The 14,563-nt window shown below is 36.8% G+C and overlaps 1 protein-coding gene across 1 annotated transcript; it reads left to right on the forward strand.

Moving 5' to 3' along the window:
* The first annotated feature begins 1,286 nt into the window (after positions 1 to 1,286).
* On the forward strand, positions 1,287 to 13,448 carry ddx23 (DEAD (Asp-Glu-Ala-Asp) box polypeptide 23). Its single transcript, XM_028454102.1, is given in 20 exon segments — positions 1,287 to 1,425; positions 3,630 to 3,787; positions 3,905 to 4,012; positions 5,718 to 5,811; positions 5,896 to 5,961; positions 6,048 to 6,186; positions 7,041 to 7,174; positions 7,788 to 7,900; positions 7,969 to 8,112; positions 8,903 to 9,128; positions 10,150 to 10,295; positions 10,379 to 10,481; positions 10,484 to 10,558; positions 11,371 to 11,421; positions 11,423 to 11,614; positions 11,692 to 11,843; positions 11,926 to 12,034; positions 12,679 to 12,853; positions 12,954 to 12,976; positions 12,978 to 13,448. Coding segments are annotated over 19 exon segments (2,409 nt in total). The 5' UTR covers positions 1,287 to 1,425; the 3' UTR covers positions 13,179 to 13,448.
* Positions 13,449 to 14,563: the final 1,115 nt, after the last annotated feature.

Consider the following 14,563-nt stretch of genomic DNA (forward strand, 5'->3'; position numbering starts at 1 on the left):
GCTTTACCATTAACTTTGATCTGCTGAAACGGTTCACCTTCAGAAAGACTCCATAAATTTGATTTGATCTCCCTTCGAAGGAAAAGACTCGTCTAGAATATGAATCAGTATCCAGCCAATCCCCACTGTAGTCGAGCACAGCAGCATCTAAAATGCCTTTTATCTACGCACACACTGCTACACTTTTTGAATTCTAATCAGTTATATCTAAACATGTATTCATTCATTTAGACAAATGTATTCCTACAAACAGAATAAACTCAGAGAACATGCAAACTTCACAGTGAAACTGCTCACTGCTACATATATAGTTTCCCCAGACATAACAACACTTTTAATTACTTCAAGAAATGGTCTCGTGATTTTTTTTTGTTAATCTTGCAGGTATTGCATATTTAATAACCACATTTTTTCTTTTACTCTATGAAGTTTATACATCACAGGCTGGTAGGCATGTGGATGAGACAGATGGATGTTTATTTGAGACTTCATTGATCCCAAAGGACCAATTATTTTTATTATTAATAAATCACTACCACATTAAAATATATATATATATATATATATACTATATATATATATATATATATATATATATATATATATATATATATATATATATATATATATATATATATAAATACAGGTCAAAACACACAACATTGTCACTCAAGAATTAAACGGATAATTAAAAACCAAAATAATCAGAGATTACTCAAAAGACAAATCGACAATCATTTGGGAAGTTTGACAGCAGGTTTTGATGAGGACAAAATTAACATTATTTTTTGTTTTTTAACATTGCTTTGTACTTAAACATTTTAAACCTTCTACAATAATGAAGGAGATTTTTTTCTATTTATTTTGCCAAAATTGTAATTAAATTGTTGAAAAAAACTTTACTTTTTACTTATTATTCTAATCTAGGACCGGAACACTGTAGTTATACTGATTATAAAGTGTTTTTGTATTTTGAACAAATTCAATCATACAAGAAACAATATTACAATAAACAAAAGATTTGATGCAGATGGCGTCCCTCCAGAAAAAAAGAAAATAATTATAAATAACAATAATTACATATATTTCTGCATACACATACTCTTTTTTTGTTCGAAAGTTAGTTGCATAAAAGTCAATGTAGCGATAACCTGTTGTTTAGTCGCCATCTTGTGCCAACATTGCCAAATTGAAAGTTTTTTTCTTTTTTCCGACAGGCATTTAGGCATTTATGCGCTTCACAGCTGAGGTCCTAGGAAATGTAGTTCACTTGCTTATAAATTGTAGTTTCAGTGCGTGTTGTTTCCTAAGCATTATACCTACTGCGCACTACATCTCCCAGAAACCTTAGTATGTCCCAGCTAATATTGAGCTACATCGTGAAGCGTTGAGAAGTCGTTGAGATTGTGTTTACAAGTATTTAAGGTGAGCTTGAAATGCTTAAAAATATACTTTTAATGATTTATTTCACTGGTGTGTTTATTGTCTCTCTTGTATTTGGTGTATGTGTTGTGCTTCCTAAAATAAATAGACCTTTTCTTAAGCTATTTTATGCTAACATACGGGGGCTAGTTCACTCGCTTCCAATCACTCTAGTAGTGTGTCAGTGTGTTACACTTGTTACATTTCAGCCCCTGTTATTGTTGTTAGTTAATATTTTCTGTATCACTTTTATTCATGTCCTGTGGCGTTGTCTCGTTATTGTACTGTAGGCTGCAGGATGAAGAAGAACGTAAATAAGATTACGTACAATGAGGCATAAAATTAGGACCTAATATTGTTTACGTTTCTCATGGCTTGTCCAAGTAGTGTTTTTTACACTTATGCATGGATGCATGTATTCCACTAAACTCCATAACTATTATTTATCACATTTTCATGCATGCAAGGTACTAGCTTTGCAACCTGAAGTCAGCTTTGACTGTCCATGACCCTGTCACTTGTTTTTACTTTTAACCACTTTCAACATTAAAACTGCAATGTCAAACTCATTTTAGTTTAGAGCCCCAAATAGGAAGCAGTTTGATCTAAAGTTGGCCATAGATTATTGGCGGGGAAAACTATAATTTCAACATTATTGTTCACTAGATTACACTTCCACGTAAAAATGATGTGTAAAGTATCTAAAGCACCAACAATATCCAAGCAGTAAGTGACAGATATCAATTTCTGCAGGATCTTCATTAAAATTTCCTTGATTTTGTGGCCAGTTTTTATTTAATTTGTGGGAATTTGCCAGATTTTGGGAAAATTTAAACATTTTGAGATTGAAAAATGAGTGCCAATATATGATATAAGCATGGGAAAACTGTGTGCCCTGTTAATATTTTGGAGTTTTATTGAATTTGTGTACATGGAGGGCTGATATATCTACAAATGATTTAGTTTTTACTTTCTCCTGCGAACCAAATTGAGTGCTCTAAAATGAAATTATATAATATATATATAAAAAAACAATACAATATTTAACAGAATACAGTTCATTTGTTGTTCTAATCAAATGTAATGTTTTGTTTTATATTTGTATCAATACACTTTAATAATTACTCTATCTATAAAAGCAAGGACTCTCCTTTTGTCTGTCTGTTCCTCAAATATCTCTGTGAATCAGGCTTAGATTGACCAGAGACTTTCAACATGGCTGCTGCTTGGTTCAAGGGTGTACAACGTTGGATTTGTTTGGACTGCTATGATTCCGTTCGCAAATTATTTCATGAAATTGTTTTAAATGCAGCATGCGTGCATGAATAAAATTTGCATTAGGAATTAAGTGTTTACAAGGTAATTTTAAATAGGATTAACTTTTATTCTGAATTAAAGAGGAATTAAAGCTAAAAAAAAAAAAAACAATCCATGAAAAAGTTACTTAACCTCCCACTTTTCTATAGCAAAACATACTTCCTACGGGCACTGCAATAGTATTGTTAATTATACTTTTTATTTGAAAAAAACATGTTTTTGCTGTCGTACTGTTTGATTTCTATTAAAAACACTTTGATAAGAAGGACTGCAGATTAATTGCACATTGTATTAGAAAGAAGCAATGTAAAAAAACCATAAAAACCTTTTTCTTTGTCTTAATTTGATTCCTATTCAAGACACTTTGATAAGAATGACTGTATATTGTTAACATAAGGTACAAAGTTTAATTTTTTTTTAACATTTTCAGTTGCTGGTGTGTCTTGGGATTTTTTATTTTATTTTTTCAATGAAAAGGTGTTCCTTGGCTCAGAAAAGGTTGAAAAACTGACACACAATGCCTTAAAAGATCCAAACAAGCTGCAGTTTTGGAAATGCTTGATTAAAATAACTACTGTAAAGGGCAACTTTGTTCAACTCCCTCAGATTTTTGCCTAATTTGACATTATTTACGTATGGACTTTATATCAAATGTTCACTTTTTACCTAAATTATCCCACTCATTAATTAGTGCAGATTGGATTTTTATCCCTTTAACATGTTTTTTTTTGTTTGGAAATTTAGCCTCCACAAATCATGCTTGAATGGATTTCTTTGTCAAAACATTATGTTCTTTTTTGGACTTGTCTAAACAAACTGAGAGCATAACCAATTAGATGATTGCAGGTAAAAGCAGAGCACATTTCTGATTCTTGTCCATATATTTGTAGATGGCAGCTGAGACGTCAGACAAGAAGGACGCAGACAACTCAGGGACCAAAGACAGAGAAAGAAAACGCAGCCGATCACGAGAGCGGGATCGTAAAGTCTCACCTACACGTAAACGGAATAGATCTCGTGAAAGAAAGCGCTCTAATTCGCCAGACAGGTAATCTGAGCAACACTGAGAGAACCTTGTTTAACCTTTCAGATTTATAAATTCTAGTCTTTTATCATGAATTTCATATTGTTCTTTTATCCCTGTTTGTTTTTTCCTTGATGACAGAGATAGACGCCTGAAAGACAAAGATCGTGAGAGGGACAAGGACAGAGAGAGGGGCCATAAGGACAGAGAAACCCACCGACGGGATAAAGATCGTGGTAGGAGGTCCAGGTATGTAATCATTTACATTTGTAGTAGGGGTGTTGGAAAAAAATCGATTCAGTGATATATCACGATATTATGTCGCGCGATTCTCGGATCAATTCAAAATGCATCCATATCGTTTTTTTTTTCTCTAAACCTTTATTTAACCAGGAAAGTCTTTTCCACTGCAGGAGCATTGTAACTGCACACAGTAGTGCGCTGAAACCTGGGCATGTTGACCAGCTTGTATTGTTTCAATAAAATCTAAAAAGAAAGAAATCTTTCTGCATTTATCTGTTGTTCTAGGCAAATATCTCAGTTAAGTTGCACTAAAGTCAAAGTTGGTTTAAAAGCCACAGGCAGATTGTATGTTATTTTTTTATTTTAAGTTGTTGGCACATGGCATGTTAAAGCCAATGTTTTGAGTGTAAAATATTCCAATAAAATATATTTCATACATGTGGTCCTCTGAAATCGTACAAATTTACAGATTAGTTGTTTAAGTCATATATATATATATATATATAAAAAAAACCTTATAATTTATTATCGGGATATATCGTATCGTATCGGGATACGAATCGTATCTCCAGATGCCAGGCAATACACACCCCTAATTTGTAGTAATTGGTGTAATAGCATATGAAACCTTCAGTGTATTAGTTTACACAGGACGTTAATAAATTTGTGTGTCTCTAAAAAGGGCCTAAAATTACAAAGGTTGATCCCTCCCTCATGTGTACAATAGTACTGTAGTTGTTTTTGTTCAGTGACACTGCTCTGAAATAGAAGGCGTTGGTCATAATGGTCATGTAGCAAAATCAAATAATGGGTGGCTGTACACAGTGACAAGATGCAACGGCTCAGATATTTTTATACTTTTATTTCTTGTCTTCTATCTATTTCTCTTTCTTTTCTTTATACTGCATTTTATTTGAACTTTATTTATATTTCAGAAAGTGAAAGTATAGAAAACTGTTGTTCATGATTGTGTTTTAATTTGAAAACGAATAATATAAATATGTTTTTAATCGGTAATTATTTTTAACACATTCCAGGCGACCCTATTTAGATTTCAGGCAACCCCACGTGGGGTCACGACCCCAGGTTAAACACACTGGATTATTGGGTAGAAAATAGAGAAAATGGGAGGCTAGAGACTTACAAACATCGGTGAGGGGAACATGGTTTGAGCTTACTACATTGGAGAAAGTGATTTGCATTCAGTATTGAAATGTTGGTGCATTATTAGAACATTAAAAGATGCTCAGTAGTAAAACAGTAGCCCAAGTGTAACGTAACTAAATAAAAAAATGAGAATAATCTGTAGCTGGCGTCATTGCACACCTCGTCAGACAAGTAGAGAACGCTCCGAAAAAAATCTGAGAGCTTGAAAGCAGAATAGTGCAAAGATTTTCCCTACGAGCATCCTCAATTCTAGAGACTTTTTTCTTCTTCTTTTAAATCCACAGGGTTCACGTGATGTGTTAAGAACTTGTCTTGAAGATGCACTAATTGATTTTAAAGCTAATAAGATAACATAGGATCAATATACTGCAGCGTTTTTAATCCAGTTTTTGAAAAACATTAAAAAAACTGATCCTATATAGAACCAAAAAAATACAGCATAAGCAAAGGGATTGTTGAATTCTTGCTCGTAGTTGTTGTATTTGTCATCAAACAAAAACATAAAATATAAGTAAAAAATGTTGTTTGTCATCGTCTTTGACAGAAGCACTTCACCAAAGTCCAAAGATGGCAAAGTAAAGAGGGAGAAGGACCTCAAAACAGAAGAAGAAGAGGATGAGAAAAAGAAGAAAGAGAAGGTTGGTGATTATTTCTCATGTTTTAAACCGTAATCAGGCCTCTCCTGTTTTCAGGTGTTAGATCGGTGTTGTGGTTTTGTTCAGGTTCAGCCGCTGTCACTGGAGGAGCTGCTGGCCAAGAAGAAGGCCGAGGAGGAGGCCGAGGCAAAGGTGTGAGATTCTGCTCAGTGAAAGTAGTTTTTCTGTTAAAACTCAAGGTTTTGTATCTCCTAACTTTTGTGTTTTACATTTTCCAGCCCAAGTTCCTCTCCAAAGAAGAGAGAGAGGCAGAGGCCATAAAACGCAGAGAGCAGCAGACAGAAGAGAGGAGGAGGTTATTGGATGAGGAGAGAAAGAAAAGGAGGGTTTTTCAGGACACCGGGAGAAAAATGTTAGGTGAGTTTCAGTGAATGGTCGGGGTGTATGGATACACTCGACCAACGATTCCATTTGAATCTAGAATTCAAAAAACAAATTACTCAAATCAAAGATTGGGATGCAATGATGAACTTAACTCCTTTCAATTTGAATACATAGAGATCATATTTTGGAGGAAAAAACACATTAGTCAAAATACAGATTCATATTATTTATTTAAATTGTAAATATTTTTTTTAACTACTATATTTTCTTTTTATGACCTTACAAACCTTTTGAAACTGTTTTGAACTCATGAATCAAAAATTAACTGCACATTTCTTAATTTATCACCATGCAAAGTTCAACAAACATATATATTTAAAAAATAAAATAATAATGTAAGAAAAGTTTGTTTATGTTCTTGGCTTGGATTTTTTTTCTTAAGGTGTGTGTGTGTGTGTGCGTGCGTGCGCGTGTGTGTGTGTGTGTGTGTGTGGTTTTTTTCCGGCTTAATTTCGATCGTTTTACTCCGGGTTCGGACCTGGTCAGGTCTTTTTTTTTTTAATCTCCTCTTATTTGCATCGATTTTTAGCCGTTGTAGGATATGTCCTTACATCACTAGTAAATGGTGTGTTTGATGGTTCAGCGTAGAGCAGGAATGCCCAAACGCTGTCCTCGAGGGCGGGTAGTCCACCAGGTTTTCAATGTGTCCCAGCTTAAACACAGCTGAGAGGCTCGTTAACAGACTCTGCAAAGCTGCTTCAGGATTTCAGAAGTGTTGGAGCAGGGATACATTGAAAACCTGGTGGACTACCGGCCCTCGATGGACCACGTCTAAACACCCCTGGTGTAGAGCAACACTGATGGACTGCTCTACTGCTTTGTTACAGAGGACCCACAGGAAAGAGAGCGACGAGAACGCAGAGAGAGGATAGAGCGCGAGAACAACGGGAACGAAGAAGACGACGGACGACAGAAGCTCAGACAGGAGAAGGATAAAGGCAAAGAGCTGCAGGCCATCAAGGTGACACACTTTGAAACTACAGGATGTGATTTCCACTGACCCGCCACATCTCATACGTCACTAAATGAAACTTAAACTTCCAAGCATGGCTCCAAGAGAATGTCCTCATTCTCAACAGTGACAAATCTGACAAACTCCTCATTGGTCCAAACTCCCTCTACCCAAACAGCCTCAGACTTTCACCTCACCATCGATAACTCCACTCTTTGTCCCGCCTCCCACTGCCGTACCCTTGGCATCATCTTTGATTAAAAACCTCTTCTTCGACCAACACATGAAACAAATCATGAGAAAATCTTTTTTTTCATCTCAAAAACATCTCTCGTCTTCGGTCCTCACTTTCCTTTCCTCTGGAAGACACATCCGTAACTGCACTGACCTGATTCACTCAGCTTTTAAACATTTAACCATCCACTCATTCATACCTGTTTCCTGCCTTCTTTTTTACTGGTGTTCTTTCTTTTTTCTGATTTATATTTCTTTGTTTTCATCCCTGTATTTGCTCTTGTTGTTTTAACCTGTAAAGTGTCTTTGAGTTTCTAGAAAAGCACTTTTGAATAAAATGTAGTAGCATTATTATTATTTCATTTACAAATGAAATGTCTTTGTTCAGGAGCGTTACCTGGGTGGGCTCAAAAAACGCAGGCGGACTCGTCACCTGAACGACAGGAAGTTTGTGTTCGAGTGGGACGCGTCTGAAGACACTTCAGTTGACTACAACCCGATGTAAGAGTGAAAATCTTCCTGAAAGCAGTAATGGGTTGGTCGAGTAAACAGTGGCGTCTGTTTTACAGTTACAAAGAGAAGCATTCGGTTCAGCTGTACGGCCGAGGATTCATCGCCGGCATCGACTTGAAGCAACAGAAAAGGGAACAGTCTCGTTTCTATGGAGACCTGATGGAGAAGAGGCGCACTCTGGAGGAGAAAGAGCAGGAGGAGTGAGTAAAATGGATGAAGCTCATGCATTTAATCGAATCAAGGAAAAAAAGATACACAACAATCAATGCTGTGCGATGTATATTGTTGTGCGATATTACGTTTATATTGTGAATTTAACGTGTGTGTTCTTGGTCCCACTCTGTTGCTAAAATATCATGAAGCAGGCTAATCTACTCACAGCAACACCGGTACTTTGCAGTAGCATGTTTACGTCACCCAGAGATACTAGTTTACAGCAACGTGTCTCACAAATGGAAGTGTTAATTTATCTCCTGCTGCTCTAGAAGGACTTTTAAAGATTGAAATCTTTACTATCATATATGACCTTTGATGGAGCTTGCAAGTAAAATTCACTACAGGTACGGTTAAAACAATAGCAATGGCCAGCCAATGTAAATTTATAGAAAATAATAAAGCCTTATTATAAAATAAGTAGCCTTAGTCACAACTGTTGAAACAATCTTTGGAAAAAGCTGCTGCAAAATTAGGTTTGTGAAATCCTAAAGGTACTGAGAAATAGGAAAATGTCATGTTAACATCCATATATATAAACCATTTTTATGTATAATAAAATTTTATATATTATATATATGTTGTTTATATTTTTATAGTGCTTAGAGATTACTTTTGTTGTAATTTGCGCTATATAAATAAAGTTGAATTTAATTTTTAATTCATTTCATCTAATTTTAAGGAAGAAATACTATTATTAAGATATAAATCTACATATATTGTGATATAATATTTTCACAGTTTGATTCTCCTTTCCTAATTCTCGCCTCCCATCAGGGTGAGACTGAAGAAGATGCGGAAGAAAGAAGCCAAGCAGCGCTGGGACGACCGGCACTGGTCTCAGAAGAAGCTGGATGAGATGACGGACAGAGACTGGAGAATCTTCAGAGAGGATTACAGCATCACCACCAAAGGAGGAAAGATCCCCAACCCCATCAGAAACTGGAAGGAGTACTCGCTGCCCGCTCACATTCTGGAGGTCATCGACAAATGTGGCTACAAGGTCAGTGAAATGAAGGTCACAGCAGGGGTGTCAAACTTGTTTTAGTTCATGGGCAAAATACTGACTTCGATCTCGAGTGGGCCTCAGATTATTGGTGGGAAAACAAGTAGTTTCAACATTAATGTGCCCTAGTTTGAACTTCCACGTATAAATAATAAAGTCTGGAAGGCACTGACAATATCCAATTTCATTTGTTGAAATTTTGTCAGATCATTTAAGGAAGATGAGACCTAGAAATGAAGGAATGTCAAACATATGTAATGTAGGGTCTATTTATGATGAATAAAATTGGGGTATCTGGACTTTGCTGCCGCCGCCCCTGCCCTCTGGAACTCACTCCCTCAACCCATCAAAAATGCAGACTCATTGCAGAACTCAAACACTCCTTAAAACCCACCTTTTTAAACTTGCTTTCCCTTAACATTTCTTTGACTTTTATTGTTATTTCTTTATTTTTCTGTAATCTGTAAAGCGATTTTGAGTCCCCAAAAAAGTACTATATAAATAGATGTCTTCTTGTTGTTATTATTATTATTTTATGAATTTAATTATGTTTATCTTTTTGTTTATATAAATCCAAAGAAAGCTGAGTGAAGGATGGATGTGTTGATATTTTTGGTGTAATTGCACAAAGAGCAATAAATTAATGATTGTACTAATGAGTCTACATGTTTAAGGAGACCGAAATAAACTAAACTCACAAGAAACATTGCAGGATTTTTTAAAGAATTGAGAGTTCTCAAAAAATTGAGGTTATAAATGAATGCCATCATGTAATATAAGCATGGGAAAACTGTAAGCCCTGTGGAGTTTAATTGAATTTGTGTATTTGGAGGGACTTAACTGAATTAAGTTTGTAATTTAATGGTTTCCCTGTCATTTTAACTTTCTCCTGCGGGCCAAATTGGGTGCTTTAAAGGGCCGAATTTGGCCCCCGGGCCTTGAGTCTGGTCTAAAGGTTTTAGTGACTTGGTTAAAATTACAAGTCGCCCTAAACTTGAATCCTGTTCTTCTGTCCTAGGATCCCACGCCAATTCAGAGGCAGGCCATTCCTATTGGTTTACAGAACCGTGACATCATCGGTGTGGCTGAAACAGGTAGCGGTAAAACGGCTGCTTTCCTGATTCCACTGCTGGTCTGGATCACCACTCTGCCCAAAATCGACAGGTAACCCAGTTACCCGTAACCCAAAGATCCAACATTCTCCACTAAACTAAAGGAAACGTCATCTGATCGTTGGTTTTCTGCAGGATTGAGGACTCGGACCAGGGTCCCTACGCTGTGATTTTGGCGCCGACTCGTGAGTTGGCGCAGCAGATCGAAGAGGAAACCATAAAGTTTGGTAAAACCGCTAGGCATTCCGAACGGTGGCTGTGATTTGGAGAATTTCCAGAGAGGACCAGGGTTTCCGTCTGAGGATGGGAAGTGAGGTGCGACTTTCATCATGTGTGTCACAAAGAGGAAACAAAGTCATTTGTGTTTGACTTCAATTTTGTCCTTTAGTTTTTTCTGATTTCAGATTATGATTTTTAAAAATTTTCATGATTTTATGACTGATTTCAGGATCTCATTTGGGTTCGCGAGACACTGGAGGGTGTCGCCAGATGCCTCAAGAAACTACGAATTTGAGGCCATTTTTGCTTTTTTTTTTTTTTTTTTTTTTTTCCTGCAAACTACACCAAACATACTATATTTTAAACCTATTTTCATTACTTTTTCTTGCCATGTTTTTGCCTCTTTTTAATGTATTTTTGCAACATTACTCCCATTTCTGCCACTTTTCTATTTCTATCGTCGTGAAATAAATCATGAATCGGGTTAAATTGGCCAAAATAGGCATGAAATATGACCAAAAGAGGTTAAAAGGGACAATAATAGGTGAACATATGCAACATTAGGTGGGAAAAGTGTAGAAAGGGTTTTATAAGTGCCGAAAATGTCTTAAAAGTGAAAATAAAAGTGCAGAAAAAAGATAGGTTAAAATATAGCAAGTTGGTGTAGTTGCAGAAAGAAAAAGGGCAAAAAATCAGCTCAAACTGTTAAAATATACTCTTAGTTTCTTGAAGGCGTCTCGCGACCCCAAATAGGATATTAACCCCAAGGTTGAGAACCCCTGAGTAAGGCAAATTGTATTTGGACACAATAATTTAAATAGACAATACAATAATTGTAAATAAAAGGATAAAGTAAAGCTGTTTGTGCACTCATTCACTAGTTGGGTTTTTGTTTTCTTCGTCTGCAGATCGTCATCGCTACCCCTGGTCGTCTGATCGACGTGTTGGAGAACCGTTACCCCTGTCCTGGGTCGCTGCACGTACGTGGTCCTGGACGAGGCCGATCGTATGATAGACATGGGCTTCGAGCCTGACGTCCAGAAGATTCTAGAGTACATCCCAGTGACCAATCAGAAGCCAGACACGGATGAAGCTGAGGACCCAGAGAAGATGATGATGAACTTTGAGTCGGGGAAGCACAAATACAGACAAGTAGGTGTTTTTTGTTTGTTTTTGTTGAGCTTCAGTGTCTACTCTGTTTCACTAAAGCTTCTCGTTGTGTTGTGCAGACGGTCATGTTCACCGCCACCATGCCTCCAGCTGTGGAGAGACTGGCCAGGAGCTACCTGAGGCGTCCAGCTGTGGTGTACATCGGATCAGCCGGAAAACCTCACGAGAGAGTGGAGCAGAAGGTCCTGCTGATGTCAGAGGGAGAGAAGAGGTGGGTGTGAAGCTCCGCCCAGCCCTAACAACATCCATCTGTGATTGGAGCACTGATGGTTTCTGTGTCATGTGATCTACAGGAAGAAGCTGCTGGAGGTTTTGTCACATGGCTTCGAGCCCCCTATCATCATTTTTGTCAACCAGAAGAAGGGCTGCGATGTGCTGGCCAAGTCTTTGGAGAAGATGGGGGTGAGTCTGACTCATTAGTTCAGCACATTTATCTGCGTTGTATAAAGTAAGAAATTTTAGTAACACTTTATGATAAGGGTCCATTAATTTACGTTAGTTAATGCATTATTAAGCATTAATTAACAGTTTAATAATATGGTATTAATTATTATATTGTATTACCTCACATTAAATAACATATCAGTAGATTCATTAATAAGCAATTAATTAATTAAGGTTTTTTTAAAGTTGCTAATGTTGCGTAACACCTTGCTTAATGAACACCCTAAGTAAATGATTACTAGATGTTATGTTTACTAATAAATTGATTAATAATAAGTAATGCATACAAGGATAATTACATTATGTAACTTTTATTAATGCTTAATAATGTTTTAATTAACTCTGTGCAGTAGACATGAATTAACTGCCTAGTAACGTATATACTGATATGTTATTTAATGTTAAGTAAAACATTATAATGATTAATAACATATTATTAAACTGTTAATTAATGCATTAACTAACATTACCTGAGGGACCTTTATTGTAAAGTGTTACTGAAATCTTAACCCTTGGATTGTTTTGAGTTTCTTTCATGTTTTTCCTTTTCGTTTTCCATCTTCTGCTTCAACCTGTGTCTCCTGCTCTTCCTCCTCCTCCAGTACAACGCCTGCACGCTGCACGGTGGCAAAGGCCAGGAGCAGAGAGAGTTTGCACTTTCCAATCTCAAAGCAGGAGCCAAAGACATCCTGGTGGCCACTGACGTTGCTGGTCGTGGTATCGACATCCAGGACGTCTCCATGGTTCTTAACTACGACATGGCCAAGAACATCGAAGGTAAGACGCTTCACTCTGTGTCGTGTTTCCTCAGCGTTTGTTCACACTCGGATCAGCTTCACTTACTGTACATTTCTTTCTTTTTGTTTCCTCCTCTCAGACTACATTCATCGTATTGGTCGCTACTGGTCGTGCTGGAAAGAGCGGAGTGGCCATGACCTTCCTCACCAAAGAGGACTCAGCGGTGTTCTACGACCTGAAACAGGCCTTCCTGGAGAGCCCGGTGTCCACCTGCCCTCCTGAGCTGACCAACCACCCCGACGCCCAGCACAAGCCTGGAACCATCCTGACCAAGAAGAGGCGCGAGGAGACCATCTTTGCTTAGAGCCTGTTTTTAATGTCATCATTGAGATTCTTTTGGTTTTCTGTGAATGTGTTGTATTTTTGTCCCACACATGACATCAACCACAATTACGTACAAGGAGCTAAAGAGATACGATTTGATTTGCATCTGTAAAGAGCCGCCGTCATCATTTTATTAGAGAATCGTGACTGTGTTTAAGAAGTGCTTTGTTGTGAATTGTTAGGGCTCCAGTACTTTGTTACAATCTAACTGTAAGTCACCACTTGTTTTAAATACAAACATTTGAATCAATTTCTTTTTGTCAGTATTTATTGATTTGAAACACATGTGAGGAGTTTGCAGGTTCTCCTGCTCACAGGGTCCAAAAAGGAGTTGTTACACGCAAATTACTTGCTTGTAACGTCAACCCATACTCGTGTTCCTCGGATCTTGTTCAACCAAAAAAATCAAACAAAGGAAGTTAACAAAAACATTTATGTTTATTTGTTGAGAAACCGAAAAAGAAAAGGATGAAGAAGAAAACTGTGGAAAAACCACAGGAAAAAATACGTGTTTGGATATTGTATGAACAATATAATTACACAAACATGGTATTACATAATTGTGCAATCAATATTTTAGTGTACAAATGTGATATATTGTAAGTACAGTGTAATATAATTATATTGGTTGTACAATTTAGTGATTGAAAATAATATCTTAAGGTTTCATTTATTCAGACAGCTTTTTTTCAGGAAGTTTACTTTGATCTCCTGACATGTTCCAACTCAACTGCCAGTCTTCTTCAGAGGCGTCTGCCGATCGCTTTGATGTGTCCAATACTTGGACACAGTTTTGTCCATGACTTTCCGCGTAATAATTCCAGCAAGTTCATTTTGTCGCCTTTTTGAATAATATGTTAAGGTTTCATTCAATCAGATCATGGACAAAGTCAGTGACAAAACCATGTCACAGTGACAAAACCGTGTCTCAGCATCAAAGCGATCAGCAGACGCCTCTGAAAAAATGTCAGGAGATCAAAGTAAATTCACTGAAAAAAAGTTGAATAAATGAAACCTTAAAATGTTCAAAAAGACAAAATAAACTTGCTGGAATTATTACTTGGAAGTAATTGACTTAACTGTGTCCAAGCATTGGACACATCAGCAGACGCCTCTGAAGAAGACTGGCAGTTGACAGTCGAAACATGTCAGAAGATCAAAGTAAACTTTCTTAAAAAGTAGCCTGCTCCTTTCAGTGCTCATAGCCCTTAAAATATTAAGAGTAATTTGTTTTTAGGTCTTAAAACAAAGTCCATGCAGGACTATGTGATAGCTCATCTGTAAACAGTTTGACGTTGGAAAAAAAATGAACTGACACACTTTTAAAAGTACATAAAATGTCATGTTTATTCAGTGTAAGTCATA

Source organism: Gouania willdenowi, chromosome 7, assembly GCF_900634775.1.
Source record: "Gouania willdenowi chromosome 7, fGouWil2.1, whole genome shotgun sequence".
NCBI classification, from domain to species: domain Eukaryota; kingdom Metazoa; phylum Chordata; class Actinopteri; order Blenniiformes; family Gobiesocidae; genus Gouania; species Gouania willdenowi.